Source organism: Triturus cristatus, chromosome 10 (genome assembly GCF_964204655.1).
Source record: "Triturus cristatus chromosome 10, aTriCri1.1, whole genome shotgun sequence".
Taxonomy (NCBI): domain Eukaryota; kingdom Metazoa; phylum Chordata; class Amphibia; order Caudata; family Salamandridae; genus Triturus; species Triturus cristatus.
The window spans coordinates 559767704-559783376 of NC_140593.1; the positions used below are offsets into that span (position 1 = coordinate 559767704).

The window sequence follows — 15673 nt, forward strand, 5'->3', positions numbered from 1 at the left end:
AAAACACATGGCTTAATGCACGGTATTACAATCATTGTCAACATCAATACCAAGGATAATAATACATGAGCATATACATGCACATAAACATTGAGTGTGTGGAGACATTGTGAGGTGTCAAGGGACGTTATAATGTGGACTTGCTGTATGCGAGCAGATGGATGTAGCTTGTAGTGTGATAAAGTGTCATGGATAAACACTGTAGCTGTAGTGGGGCATTGCATAGGTAATAGAACTTAATGATGGGAAACTTTGTGCCTAGCATATTGTGAATGGGAAGGTGAGGGGGGACATGACCCAGACGCTCACATAGTTTGTGGGCAGGACAGCTGCTTTCTAGACAGGGAACAATGAGCGATGGTCCATTTTGAGAGGTCACACAAGGCTAGAATATATATGATACCTGATGTGTCATGTGTCTGGTTCCGTGCAAGACCGTATGACGGATCATTGGAAAACACATCAGGGGAATGTGGGATTTACCATGGAGTGCAGGACCTATGATTATAATAGTAGAACATATCGTAGGAGGTGATGAGTGAAGCATGAGACAGGTCAAAGTCACATAGGCAGAGACCATGTGGAAGATAGTTACACACATCAGTGGTAATATGTCATGTTAGGAGAAGACATACAGGGGAGAAAAGTAGAGTGCGTGTATTGTGTATATGGCTATATGAACATGGTGCAGTGATGCAGGGTAGGTAGAGATTATGGTATGTGGATCATGTGTGTATCATGTGTGGATCAATCATGGAAAATGAATAGTATGTGGGAGCATGTGGTATAAGGTTAAATCTGAAAAGCAAAACAATCAAAATGTTACAAGCAATATGAACACTAGAACAGTACTTGGTTTTATAAAGCATCGTGATAGATTGTAAAGGATATCGTTTAGGTGGGCTGACCAAATGTGGAGTGAGTGTATATTTGTTTTTTTATTGTTTTCAGCATAAAACCAAATGCGGACAACTCAAAAACGCGATCGTGCATAGACAGGTAGTTCAATATATCCAATCACAACAGCATACAAATACATTTGTACTCCACGGCATAAATCTGGTATACGAGGGGTATCATGTATACAATTATATCAACGGTAAGAGCAATATCCCCTGTGGTTACAGATCTTCACACCGCTGACCAATGCCTTGTTGGAGGGCTAACTTGTATGTAAGAACACAGGTAGTATAATCTAACCTCCAGCCATAGGGCCCTCAGTCGACTGTTACTCCCTCTGGCGACAATACTTCCTCAGCAGTGATCTGTGAATCTGAGGTGTGGAGTGAGTATTGTCATCAACCAGGACCACTCAGAGTCTTCCATGTGAAACTCTATAGTGTTGTCTAAGAACACTCACAAATCACATGGCTCTTTCATGGTAAACCATCTTAAATTTGGCTGGATCAATGAGAGTGTTGGATTGCTCTGTACAGCAGTGTTCATTTGAGGTCTAAAAACCCTTTTCTCCTGATAACTGTATCTCTGGCGTAGTCCTGGGAAATGTTGATCTTTGCGCCTTGGCAGAGAAGTGACCTGGTCTTCTTCATATGTGATCAGATAGGTTCTGTATGCTCGTAGCACAAAGGTTGGAAAATCGGTGTCCCTGGGGTGGACATGTTCTTAGATTTTAAAAAAGGGCACTCTATGCGCATGTTCAGAATCGACGGGATCATCCTGTCGCTTACTATAACATTGGATTAGTAGTTCTACTCTTCCAACTTGACCTACCTAGTATAGAAAGAAGTTTCTCACTCACAGATGATTTTCTTCCAGTCGTTTGAGCAGGGCATGGTTAATTTTCCATTGTTGACAGTTTTCCAGGATCTCCTGTATGGTTTAATGGTGGTCTCAAGGAGTCATTTAATTTCTTCCAGCCATCAGCCGATGGTCACTACTGAGCCCTCTGAGTTTGATTGGAGCACACCCATGGGACTTTCCAAGATTGCAACTTATAATCCTTTTTTAAACTCCCTCATCCATATCAACACGCTGGAGTTCTAGGTAGTTTTTCTAGCTCCACAGTATTTCTTTCCTTCCTTTTCAGTGTTGATCAACACAAGCAACACAACAACCACATTCTTTATCAACAATGGGAGCACTCTGCCATGTCATCTGTGCAGTCATACAATAAAACTGTGGTTTTTCATAGAGCATCTACCTGATAGCCATTCTTGTGAGCTCTTGCAACTTTTGCACTCAAGCTTACTCTCTAAGTAGACTTGTGTAGTTTTGTTACAATGATTACACTCGAACGAGAAACATGTTAACGTTGGATTGTGTTCAGGTGGGTTGGTAAATATTATACATTTTATTTTTACTCTTGTTCCACCTTAATTTTCTAGGTTTTAAACTGGCATTCAATTATTTGAAGGGGAAGAAATATCTGAATGCAATAGACATTTGTCACAAGGTAAGTCTTGCTTTTTATTTCCCGAGTTAAAGGCCTGAGCCACAGGCAAGGGTCTATAAACCGAGTGAAGACCTTTAAATATTGATAAAGCTTCAGGCATGAGGGGTACATGGCTATTAAAACATTTCATCTACTGTTATGAATTAAATAGGGAGAGACAGAATGACAAACATTGAAATGTTGGAGAAGACGTATGTTACCAATTAGAACAATGGAATGTTGAGTGCTCCATTGAAGATAATGGAGCAACAGCGGCCTATAGGAACTGGTATATTCCTGCCTCACTCAACATTTCAAAGCTCTAATAGACCGCCTCTGCCTTTTTCTTTCCCTGCCTCTCCAAAATACATGGAGTGGGCAGGGGAAAGCAAAAGGCAGAGGCTGTGCTGCAGGGCACACCGGAGCCTCCCCCCTCCCTAGCTCAGAGTCACTTGAGCATCAGAAGGAGGGTGGGGAAATGCTGCTCAGCTCATGTGTCTCCTTTGCTTGGCTGAAATACAAAAAGCACTTCAGCCAAGCTGGGGAGCACCAGGGGCTGAATTCAGCCCCTTTTTAAGTACTCTTACTGTGAATGTTCAAAAGCTAACAGCATTGGCCCTGCGCATGGCTGTTAGCTGTAGAGCATTCACAGCGACAGCGGAGAACAAAAGCCTCATGGAGCCCGAAAGGATTTTGACCCCTTCAGGCTCCATGAGGCCTTTGTTTTACTAATTAGAACATTCTGTCCTGATGGGGCAGAATGCTCTGATAGCTTTATAGCCTGCCGTAGCTGAGATTTCCTGTCCATCAAAAGCCCGCTCCCTTGTTAAAGGCCCTTGCCTTCAGCTCGGGTCTTTAATGGCTGGGATTGCCCACGGTCAGGCTATAAAGCTTAATTATTGGCTGCATGCCTCTCCACTATCTTCAGTGCTGCTCCCATGATTCCAGTGCTCTACTGGTTTGTCTATTATGTTTGGAAATGCACTCAGCTTACAGACTGTTGTTCTTGCTTTCAGGTTCTTAAAACTCATCCCAGTTACCCGAGGATTCGAGAAGAAATTCTGGAAAAGGCTCAAGCAGCTCTTAAACCTTAAGAATAAAAATATCCAATTTGCTTAAAGTTGCCAGTTGAATTAGATTTTTTGTTTCATAATGCCTATGCAGTTTTCAATGGTGACAAAAACTATGGGTAATACTCCAAAGATGTTTGCATCTTGTGGCCCTTGAATTAGCCAATATGCTAAAAGTTACAATTCTCTGTTCACCCCACCAATTTTACATATCTGCTCAAATCTTTCCCATTGTGAAGACTCCCTCCACCTATTTGGTCTGTGGTTGTTTAATTGATACATTGAAAGCATAACAAAATTGCCAAAGATATAATAAAGGTTTCATCTAATCTAATATTACTATGAAAAAATTATATTGTAGTGCCAAAATGCTGAATTATTCACAATATAATTTTAGACCCATTGGACAGACCTTTTTTTTGTTATCAAAGGGAACTATTTAATGAAGAATATAAATGGTCAAAGCACATCTGGACATCATATTAGAAAATGAACTATTAGTCTATACCTGGCACTAGCAGGCGGCTGACCCTGTGGCAGGGGGTCCGCGCCTGTAGCTAAAGGAAGCTGCACTACCTGACTTGTTTCCCAGGAAGAGACGCTGTTTTAACTAGCGCTCCTGCATAAAGCGCAGAGGCGCGCTTTTAATCTTCTCTGCTCATCTCTTCCCCCACGGAAATCCTGACGCTCACCTTCCACTCCTTCTGAGTGCACCGGCACGGCACAGCGCTGAACACAGCGGCGGCTCGCAGCAGCTGGGGCCGACATCTTGGATTGGGCTGCTCGGGTGAGGCGAGGCCACGGTCATCTTGGCCACACCCCCACGAGTACCGCCCCTACTTAAACGGGCCATCATGTGTCAGCGCAGCGGACGAGCGCAGCGGGCGCGACGGAGGCGCGCCGGAGTTGCGCCTGAGTTAAGCCCGTCTGCGCCCGTCCGCGGCCGACCGGGACCCGAGCCCACTCCTCCTGGCCATTTTTATAAATACTCATCTCAGGAACTCCTGCTTTTACGCCCTTACAATCCTGATGGTCCCTGTAAGCACTCCCTAGCCCCACGCACATTGACTTGCATTCAAAGCCTAGGGCTTTCCTCTTCCATCAATGCTGTGCCTCATGCTCAGCCTTTAAAACAACCTTTTCCTGAGCCTCAAACTGCACCCTCTGTAAAACACAGCTTGCGCTGCTACTACCTCAATACTCGGTCCCTGGTCAAAAACCAGATAGACATTTTTCTTTTCCTGAAGGAGGTAAAACCTGACATCTTCTTATTAGCTGAAACTTGGCTAACCCCTCACTCCCTCCCCGACGTACTCGTGGCTCTTCCTGCAGAATACTATATTCTGACGGCCAACCGTACACCTGGGAAGGCCGGAGGTGGAGTAGCAGCTATAATCTTGAAATCCCTTCAGGTCAGGCAACTGCCTTCTTTGATCCTTCCGGACACTGAGAACTTGGTGATTAATCTCGACACTGAAAGTGGGTCCCTCATTCTGGTCCTGATTTACCGACCCCCCCAATACATGGCCAAATATCCATCCATTCTGGCAGAGCAGCTGGCTTCATATGTAGTCAGCTACTCTAAAATCATCCTTATTGGGGACCTAAATTACTGGCTTGATAGCATAGGCACAGATACTCAAGCTGCTGAATTGATAGATTTGCTAACAGACCTGAATCTAAATCAGCACATCCATGTACCCACTCACCAGAAAGGTCATAGCTTGGACCAGATATGGACGCATAATCTATCTTTATCCAATCCAGTCATCAGCTCATGTATCTGGTCGGATCATTTCATCATCTATTTCACACTAGAAGTAGGCGGAAATGTCAAACCCAAGCCATGCAAGAGCAAAGAATTCCGCAAATGGAAATCTATGGACCTTCCGGGATTTATTGACATTTTAAACAAAACCGTACCACCACCGTACGATGATCTGGACACTAGCGAGAGAGCGCTGTCTAACTGGTTACTTAACGCAGCTGACCTCTCAGCCCCCTTAGTACGGGTCCCTAATGTTAGAGGAAATGAAGCACACAAATGGTTCTCCCAAGAACTGAAAGATCTTAAACTGGGAGTTCGACAGAAGGAACGGAAATGGAGACAAAGCTACTCCCCTCAAGCCAGGACAGTGTACTGTACCGCAAGAAAGGAGTTCCAAAAAATCTTGCTCCAACATAAATCTGACTATTTTTCTCAAAAATTTTTAAATTCCTCAAATAAAACTAAAGATATTTTTAACATAGTCAACGAACTCTGTGACGATGATAGGACAGCCCCATCAATAGCCCCTACCCAGAAGTTGTGTGACTCTCTGAATGATTTTTTCAGAGAGAAAATTGTAAATATAAAACGCAACATTGCTAGCTCTCCTAAATCGTCTCCTTTAGATGATATTTTTAATAACCCTACTACATTAGACACCCTTCCTGCTATAAATGCTAAAACTTTTTCAACTCTCCTGGCACGGGTTAAGTCTGGATCACCCGATGACATCTGCCCACCCCACATTTTTACAGAGATTGGGCACTCTATCCCTCACGGGATCCTCTCTCTGCTTAACGACTCACTTAACCAGGGAAAGGTACCGGCAGGATTTAAGCATGCTCTATTGATTCCCCTGATCAAAAAACCCAGTCTTGATCCTCACGATCCATCTAATTACCGCCCGATATCCCTGCTGCCATTCCTATCAAAAATCCTGGAGGCACACGTTGCTAGCTGTCTTTCTAGCTTCGTTGAAACCACTGGATATCTGGAGCATAACCAAGCTGGGTTTCGACCAGGGCATTCAACCGAGATGGTGACACTGGCGGTCCAGAATGTACTAAGAAGCAATGCAGATAGGGACATTCACCAAGCATTGGTACTTCTCGACCTATCGGCCGCATTCGACACGGTCGACCACACCATCTTGGTCGACCGTGTCGAACAGGCTGGCCTGAGAGGCTCGGCACTTAGATGGCTGAAGTCATTTATCTCGGAGCGTACCCAGGCAGTGAGATTGGGAACTTTTACAGCGCCCAAAATCAAAAATGAATGTGGAGTCCCCCAAGGCTCGTCCCTGTCCCCACTTTTGTTTAATTTGTACTTACGACCCTTGTTATTTTCATTAAAAAAGTTTAGCGCCTTAATTTTTAACTATGCAGATGATCTGCAACTGATCTTCTGTCTGGACTCCCCTGGCGCTGCCACCGAATTTCGGGAGGTCATGGTTCACATTCAGAGATGGATGGGCCTAAATCATCTGAAACTCAACCCAGGCAAAACTGAACTGATTTTGCCTGGGAAGAGTGAACTGCATTGGGGACCACACTTCTGGCCTCCAGAAATGGGAGATCCTCCAGCTAAATCCCAAACAGTTAAGAGCTTAGGTATCACTTTTAATGAAGATCTTTCGCTCAAAAGCCAGGTAGGGACTGTGGTATCTGCAAGTTTCTTCCAACTTTGCAAGATTAAGAAGATCGCCCACCTTTTAACCCACCCTGCTCTGATTCAGGTCATCATTGCTCTTGTGCTGTCCCGTTTGGATTATTCCAATAGTTTATATCTGGGCCTACCGGCGGGGCAGCTCAAGAGACTCCAACTGGTTCAGAACCAAGCGGCCAGGTTGATCTGTAAAATTCCTAAGTGGCAGTCTATTAGACCTGGACTGGCCAGTCTCCACTGGCTGCCTGTAGCGCAGAGAGCAGCATTTAAAGCGGGATGCATTATCTTCAGGGCTCTACAAGGTAAGGGCCCTGGATTCATTAGCTGCCTGCTGGTCAGTTACACTCCCTCCCGTGCTCTCCGTTCTGGCCAAAAGAATTTGTTAGTCGTGCCCCGGATCAGGAAACAACGTCAGGGAGGAGGATCTTTCCACTTCCTAGCTTCCTCCCTGTGGAACTCCTTGCCACTGCCACTAAGACTCCACGAAGATCTGTTAGCCTTTAGACAGGCTTTTAAGACTTGGCTCTTTAAGCAAGCTTATCCTTAGTTAAATTTTCTTTTTTTTCTGTCACATGTTATGTTTTGCTAGTCTTCCACAGCGCCATGAAGCCTACGGGCGTACGTGCGCTTAATAAATTTAATTTAACATAACATAACATACCGGAAGAGTTATTCTGTAGCAATCTTATAACTATCTGGTTAGTGTTCATAGTGCTATTTATGAATTTATTTTAATGACTTTCATATATTGTACAAAGTTATATTTTTATATTGTTATAATAAATATATCTATAATTTGAATCAATTATGTTTGTCTAATTCACACAACCGATGTCACATATAAAAACACATTTTCAAGGCACGATTTATAATGATATTATTTGAATTAAGTGTTGGAGAGTCATTTACAATCCCTGTTTCTTTGCGATAGAATCACCTATCCCATTTTGATCAATTTCCAGTGACCCAGTGAGAATCTATTTGACTCTGCTGATCAAATAATTATTAAGAAGCCTCATGCACTAACATACTTCTCCATGTGGGAGTAAGATTATAGGTAAGAAATAGGTTAGTATCATTGACAAAATCTAGCTTATAAAATTTGATGCGGAGACTAATGCCTGCCATTTATTCTGAAATTTTCAGTCATTAAGGAAAATAATTCCTTGGGGCTGTGTACAAGCAGGAAAAAGGATGGGTGATGCATGCTGTTATCCACTTAGACATGGTGGCCTTAGCACATACTGTGCCAGCACTATTACCCTCAAGGTTCACAAAAAGCAGTTCTGGCAAACACATATGCCTGGTTTAATCTAGATAAGTCTAGTTATGCTGAGACTCCTCAGCAAAGAGGCTTGTGCGTTGGGAAGAAAGTGGGAATAACCAAATTCCAATCTAGGTCACAATCTGACAACATTTCAGAGAAGAGGAAGGATGAACTTGAAGAATTACACTATAAAACATTGCAAAGGGCTCTAAGACACAAAGGGCTTTGAGCTCTCTTATGCACCTGACTGATTTTATGGGCACTTAAAGGCTGCCTTCCATTAAAGTAGTCTTAAGTTGCATAATGCCATTGATTTGAAAAAGTTGTGCATCATCCTGGTGAGTAGCAAATCATGGTCCATGGAGTTGGCAGGACATAGTACCAGAGGATTTAAATGCATCTGGTGTCTCTTAATGCCCTCATTGGCTGTGAAGGACTCACTAGCCCTAGTCCAGAGCCCCTGTAAGAGCAAAGTAGATTTTGCAGGTGTCCACCTGCACCCCTAGCTCATCGAGGTGCAGTGTAATAGAAATTAGATCATCGATGGAATGTAAGAGCTGAACAATGTTCATCTAGTATTGGATCTTTCATAGATTCACATGCTTGATCATTCCCCTTCGTTGAGGTGGGAGTCCCACGGTACTATAGTAAAGCAGTATCTAATAGTTTAAGAGGCTATAATGGTAATGCAAAGACGTTTTAATAGCCTATCTTTGTCCTTTTTAAAAAAAAAAAAAAAAGGACCAAACTTGAACTATAACCAATCAGGTGACAGCACTCTCTTAGAACACTCCCAACAGAGGCTGGATCCCTCTGATTTTTTACTGCACGTCGTGTGCAGGGAGTCTCCTGAGCTCTGCTCAGCTATACCAACTCATATTTCTTACATTTCATCTTTATTATTACCACAGAAGCAGTTAAAAAAAAAAAAGGGGGGCACTCTAGACCCTGTGGCTGTGGTTGAGTTAATTGTTTTTCTTTCAGATACTCCACTTATGGATTTATTTATTGTATCCACCCTTATAAGGTAAGAGAGAAGGTTATTCCTATGGTGTCTAACAGAATACTTGTCAAATGAGTACAGCAAAGGAGTACGGTACTCCAGATGCGCTTTAAGGTCCTTCTTAGACTCTTTTCGGGTCACAGAAGGACAGTTCACAGGAGAAATGCAAATATCTCTCCTCATTAACTTCGCTGTCGGTGCCTACAGCTCTGGTTGTTTTCCTGGAGTTCACTCTACCTAAATGAACCTCAATCCATTTGACAGCAAGGCATACATTTTTACTGCCTCATAGATGCCAATGATGTCTACATATGCGTCGACTATGACATCAAGGACGCCTTGACGTCGTCAGCTCCACCTAACTAAGGTGTTGTCGACGGCGGCCTCATCAACGTGTTTCTGTGGATGACACCCCCATTGCATGCAAGCATGGGTCCGCCGAACTATCCGATAACCAGCAACAATCCAGTCTAGTGGTAAACTTATCAGGAAATACCCTATCAAGGACACAACTAACGGTCCTAGAAAAAGGATTAGGTTTTTGTACCTACACCAACTCTAGATAAGTTCCTACTCAGCTGTGAGCTTAATGAGTTCATAAGAAAAATAAATCTACAGGTATTTTTTAGAAACAAAACCACTATGGATAATCAGAGGAGAAACTGGCTTATATCCTAAATCCACTTTCACATCGCCACAAGTCACGCTACCGGTAGAACTATTAGCCTTTGAGAAGGCGGTTCTAAAAGAAGTGAGAGAAATTGATTCAAGAACCTAAAAACATTCCATAACACCACAAAGAAAGAACAAGAAGCCATCAAGGAACTGGCCAACAACAGTGATAGTACAATAAAACCAGCAGATAAAGGCGGAGGTATCGTCCTACAAAGCACTGAGGGATACCGAAAAGAATGCCTCAGACTCCTATCAGATGAAAGAAATTACAAGCGCTTCAAAGAAGACCCTACGGAACGATTACGAATTGGGATTACCAGAATGATTGAAGAAGCACTAACACATGATTGGGTCACTAAGAAAGAAGGTGAACTTATGATCAATACCCAACCAATCGTGCCCTATTTCTGCACTATCCCTAAATTTCATAAGTCACTGTAGAACCCTCCAGGCCCTCCCTTAGTCTCTGGGATCGGTTCCATCCTGGAACCACTTTTCAAAATTTGCAGATGCATTTCTCCATCCTCTGATTAAAAAAAACACGTATCTGAAGGATACAAAAGCAGTACTTTGCCTGCTTAAGGACCTTAACTTTAACCCTACACAGAACGTCCTCATTGGTTTGGATGTGGAGAGCCTTTACACAAACTTACCACACAAAGAAACCTTGGACATCCTAGAAGAGACCTTATATGGAGCAGAATGGCCCTACCACACACCACAACATCTAGTCCTTGACTGTTGCACATGGGCACTGGCTGAGAATTTTTTCCGTTTCGAGGACATCCTGTTCCAACAACGGCATGGGACCAGCATGGGGAGTACCTTTGCTCCAACTGTGGCAGGATTGTATGTGCATCACATGAAGAACAAAAGATTGTGTCAGACAACAACCCACACAGACAAAAAATACTGGAATGGAAGAGGAGCATTGACGATGTGCTTATGACATGGAAAGGTGACAAATCTGAAGCTGTTTTCCTGGAATGGCTCAATCAACCGGACCCTTTTCTAAAGTTCACCCACACCATGAGCAGAACAGAATTGGTGTTCCTAGGCCTCAACATCTACGCAGCAGAATGATTTCTCAAGACGACTCACTTTAAACCTAGAACTATCTACTACTTTGACAGTTTTCACCCTCCACACCTGAAAGAAAACCTTCCATTCGCCCAGTTTCTCCGGCTCAGAAGGAACTGTTCAGAAATAAAGGATTATGAAACACAGGCAAAAGACCTATCGGAAAAACTCTGGATGAGAAAATACCCTGCTAAGACCATTAGCAAAGCTAAGAAAAGAGCAGCCAACAATCACAGGGATGCACTCCTCGAGACATATGAAAAAGAGGATAGAGGAAAGAACAAAAGACCAATTTGTATTACTACATTTAATATAACATCAGACAAAGTCTCTAAAATAGTAAAAAAGCACTGGTGCATCCTCCACAGCGGAAAATTGGACATTCCACTACCCATGTTCTCACACAGGAGGGGTAAGACCCTCAGAGACATCCTAGTACACACTCGCCAAAAACCCCAACTAAAAAATAACCAACAGCTACTCAGCACGTTACCCACAGGCCATCACACATGTGGCAACAGTAGTGTCTGCCACCTAACATCAACTACGAAATAGGTGACCTTTAACACAGGAACAACTTGGGACTTAAGGAAGTTCACCACATGTAACAGCTCAGGGGTGATATACTTGACTACATGCTGTCGCAACCTACACTATGTAGGCATGACGACTAGGAAAGTCAGCACAAGAATATGTGAGCACCGTAGCAACATCAGATGCCACTGGGCAAGCACGAGGATGACAGCCCACTTCAACGAAAAGAAACATACCCCTAATGACATGCTACGGGTGGTGTTGGAACATATAACATACTGTGACAGTTTGGAACAAAAACTACTGGAAAAGGAACAAAGATGGGTGTTCAATTGCACACAGATACGACAGGCCTCAATGATAATATCCTATGGGGGCAGTTCACAAGGTGAAGCACATCATGGGCACATAGGAGATACAAACAAAAATAACCACAATACCATCCTGGGATTATTTGTTTTTAACAAAACAACTGGAATCACAGATGTGAGGACTTCTCCAAACAAAGGTGCCATGCACAGACCCCTACGTAAGACCCCTTTTTGCTTATACAGCTCTACAGTAATGGCGCGATGAACATGCCAACACACAACGACCTGACTGGTAGCAGTAACACAGCCAAGTTTTGAGTCCCTGGTTTTCACTGCCAGTAATGACTATAGTTTTTTCTGCTCAAAAGACACCGTAATGATGTTATAACTCCACCCCATTTGAAAAAAATTGGGAGTGGTCCTCCTTCCAATATGACACGCTGACTTCATCATGAAAAAAGCAGTCTTTTCCTAATTGCGGCAACTGCCTTAACGCGCCCTGGCTAATATATATATATATATATATATATATCTATATGTAAAAATTAAATTGCTTTTGTGACTCCATGAAAACTAATCTTTTCTAAACTCACTTTACACCCATTGTTATTTTCACTGGTTTTATAAACCCAGTTAAAAATTTACGTAACGATCATAGTCACTAGAAACAATTGATCCAAGACGGTCCTTGATTTGTTTCCAAGGCTGGGCGGCCATTTTTCCTCAGACCCGCAGTCCAATTCACTAGCTAGGTATTTTTAAACATCACTCTCACCACTACCCCAACGCTGCACTACACATTTTTTCACAAAGTGCGACTACGTAGTTCCGCAACTCGCAGCACGCCCCAAACAGTAGCTGTTTGGGATGGTCCCAATGATGAAGCATGTCACTTTTTTTTTTTTTTTGACATTTTCAATAACATACACCACAGTGCAATAACAGTGAAACAAAAAACACGCCAGTTGAGCAGTGTATTTCCTCCCATCAGTATGTACGAACATGGGACAAACACAGAGAGTGAAGAATTCAACTACAAATCACACATTTGACTAGGCATTAGCTGTATGACCCTTTGCGGTGTGTAGTCTGTGCCTTTACATTGCCCCACGAGGGCTCACCATGACGCGTCTTCCCTACCCTACTACTCCGTCACTTTATCTACCGACAGGTTTGCAGCTGGTACTACGTACACTCATTAACATTTATACATAGGTGCGCACCATATGCGGATGCACTCGAGAGGCCGACTATTCGTGTCCAATTCCCACCTTTCTCATCCCCCAGTAATAACATGAGCCAGGAGTCCCCACATATCTACACATTCTCGTCTTGTTGACTTCGTGCCCATTGCAGGAATGGCTCCCAAATATCCCGCGGCCTGGAAGTGGGCAGCATGAGCTCCCAAAACGTGGACATCTGAGTCTGGCCGAACGTCACCGCAGCCAGCCAGCGCTCAATCGTTGGCAGCCTCTTCCCACCCCAGCACAACGCCACCTGCCTTTTAGCAAACAATAATAACAGAGCATGCAGTCTACGCGCCTTCGGCAAGGTATTTTTGACAAACCCCAATAACCCCACTTCGGGAGTCGGCAGATCAGATCTTCCAAGGATTTGATTGATTGAGGTAAAAATCTTCTGCCAGTAGTCCATTACTTTTGGGCAGTCCCAAGCCATGTGCAAAAACGAAGCAGGGGAGAAACCACACCTCCAGCACCCACAGTCCCCGCGCAGCCCCATCCTGTGCAGCCCTATAGGGGTCCTGTAAAATCTGTGCAGAAACTTGAAATGGATTAATCTCAACCTATAATTGGGCGACAACTCAGTTAGCTGCCCACAGCAGAAACTCCACTGGTCCTCAGTCAGTGGAACGTCCAGCTCAGCATTCCAGTGTTGCATTGAATTAGGGCAGATCACCGGGGCCGAGTCCTGCATGGTCTTATAAATCCACGTTACCAACCTGCGGGGGGACGGGGAACCAACCACGTTTTCCAGGGCCGCCAGAACCGGCGGGGCAGCCGGGAAGTCTCCGCTAAGGGCTCGACATGCCGCACGGAGCTTATGAAACAGGAATCTCTCAGAGAAGGGCACCTTGCGGTCTCCCTCCGCAGATGGAGGGGGCCTGAACACATTCCCCGGGAATAGGTCGGCAAATGTGCGAAGGCACATTTTTTGCACCAGTGTCCCATCAATTCCATCTATAACACACGGCAGCAGTGGATTCCGCGATAGTGACAACGATGGGGCATAGAGCACCGGGACCCCCGCTCTCCTACGCAGCTCCCCCCAGGCCCATCGCAACGTACCGGCGGTGTCTATGTCCACCCGAGGGCAGCCAGCTGGTTTGCAGATTGCCACATTCAGCGGAGTCGGCGCAACCACATCTCGCTCCACCGCCGCATGCGGCTGGAACGGTGTTGGGTGCACCCAGTAGTGTAAATACTGGGCCTGAGCGCTAAGCGCATATAAACGCATATCTGGTGCTCTCATTCCCCCCTGCCGAAGCGGGAGCATCAGCAGCTCCCAGGATACTCTCGCCTGTCCACCCGCCCACGCCAACGCCACAAGCCGTGAACTTAGAGTGTTGAAGAAGTGCGACGTTAATGGAACGGGAACATTAGCGAACAAGTATAAAAACTTGGGGAGTACGATCATTTTAGCCAAGGCTAGCCTGCCAGTCAAAGAAAGCGGGAGTTTCGTCCATATTTTGACCTTCTCCTCCAGCCATGTCATGGCTCTCCCGTAATTTAGATTCCAAATCTCCTGCACATCACAACTAATCCATATTCCCAAGTATTTGACCCTGTCTGCCTCCCACTGCAACGGATACTCAGATTCTGTTTTGGGCGTTCCGTCCGTTAAGGGGAAAATCACCGACTTTGGCCAGTTGACTGTTATCCCAGCCAGTCCCCAGAATCGGATAAATTCCCTCAACACAGGGTCCAGATTTTCTTTCGGGTTGACAAGGTATAGAGTGACATCATCCGCATAAAGCGATATCAAAAGGCATCTGGAACTAAAGCCTATCCCACGGGCCGTGTGATGTTGGCGTACGCGCGCAGCGAGTGGCTCCATTGCTATTGCGAACAACAGTGGCGAGAGAGGGCACCCCTGTTGTGTACCACGGGAAATTGGGAACGGGTCAGGTAGCATCCCGTTGACCCTAATCCTAGCAACGGGGGAACTGTAAATTAGCCGTACACTGTTAATAAAAAGCGGGCTGAACCCCATGCGACCCAGAATCGTGAACAGAAACGGCCACTCCAGGGTATCAAATTCTTTCGTGGCATCGAGGAACACCACAGCAGCATGTACTTCAGGATGTAAATAATGTAATACTGAAAAAATGGTTCTTAGGTTGTGCGACGTCGACCTCCCCGGAATAAACCCGGACTGGTGTGGGAGCGCAATCATGGGCAACAGTGGTTGCAGCCGATTAGCGATCAATTTCGCGTATATTTTAACATCTACATAGATCAACGAGAGTGGCCTGTATGAGTCTAACTGGGATTCTGACTTCCCTGGCTTTAGTAACGTTGTTATCACAGCTGCCCTCATGGAACTAGGCAACTCCCCCGTTTCCAGGGCTTCCCCATAGACCTCCAGCAGCCTTGGCGCCAGCTCGTCAGCGTGAGCCTTATAAAAAGCCGTGGTCAACCCATCGGGACCAGGGGCCTTGTCGAGGGGTAAGCTCTTTATAACCTGCACAACATCAGCAACAGTGTACGGAAGATCCATATATTTCCTATGATTATCATTGAACCAAGCTAGTGCGATGGAGTCTAAAAATGTTTGCATACCCTCAGGGCATTCATCCAGCGTAGCTTTATATAGAGTGGTGTAGAAGGCAGAGAAGGCTGCCAAGATCTCCCCCCCGCCCCTAAATGTCTCCCCAGACGCAGTTTGGA

The 15673-nt window shown here is 44.7% G+C and overlaps 1 protein-coding gene across 1 annotated transcript in view; it reads left to right on the top strand.

Annotated features, from left to right (window-relative positions):
- LOC146789728 (tetratricopeptide repeat protein 21B-like) overlaps positions 1-3885 on the top strand; it is a 330277-nt gene extending 326392 nt beyond the window's left edge. The window contains exons 22-23 of the mRNA XM_085631188.1: positions 2346-2413; positions 3409-3885. Of these exons, the coding sequence (XP_085487314.1) occupies positions 2346-2413; positions 3409-3486 (146 nt within the window). The 3' untranslated portion in view covers positions 3487-3885. The remainder of the gene's footprint in view (positions 1-2345; positions 2414-3408) is intronic.
- The last annotated feature ends 11788 nt before the right edge of the window (positions 3886-15673 follow it).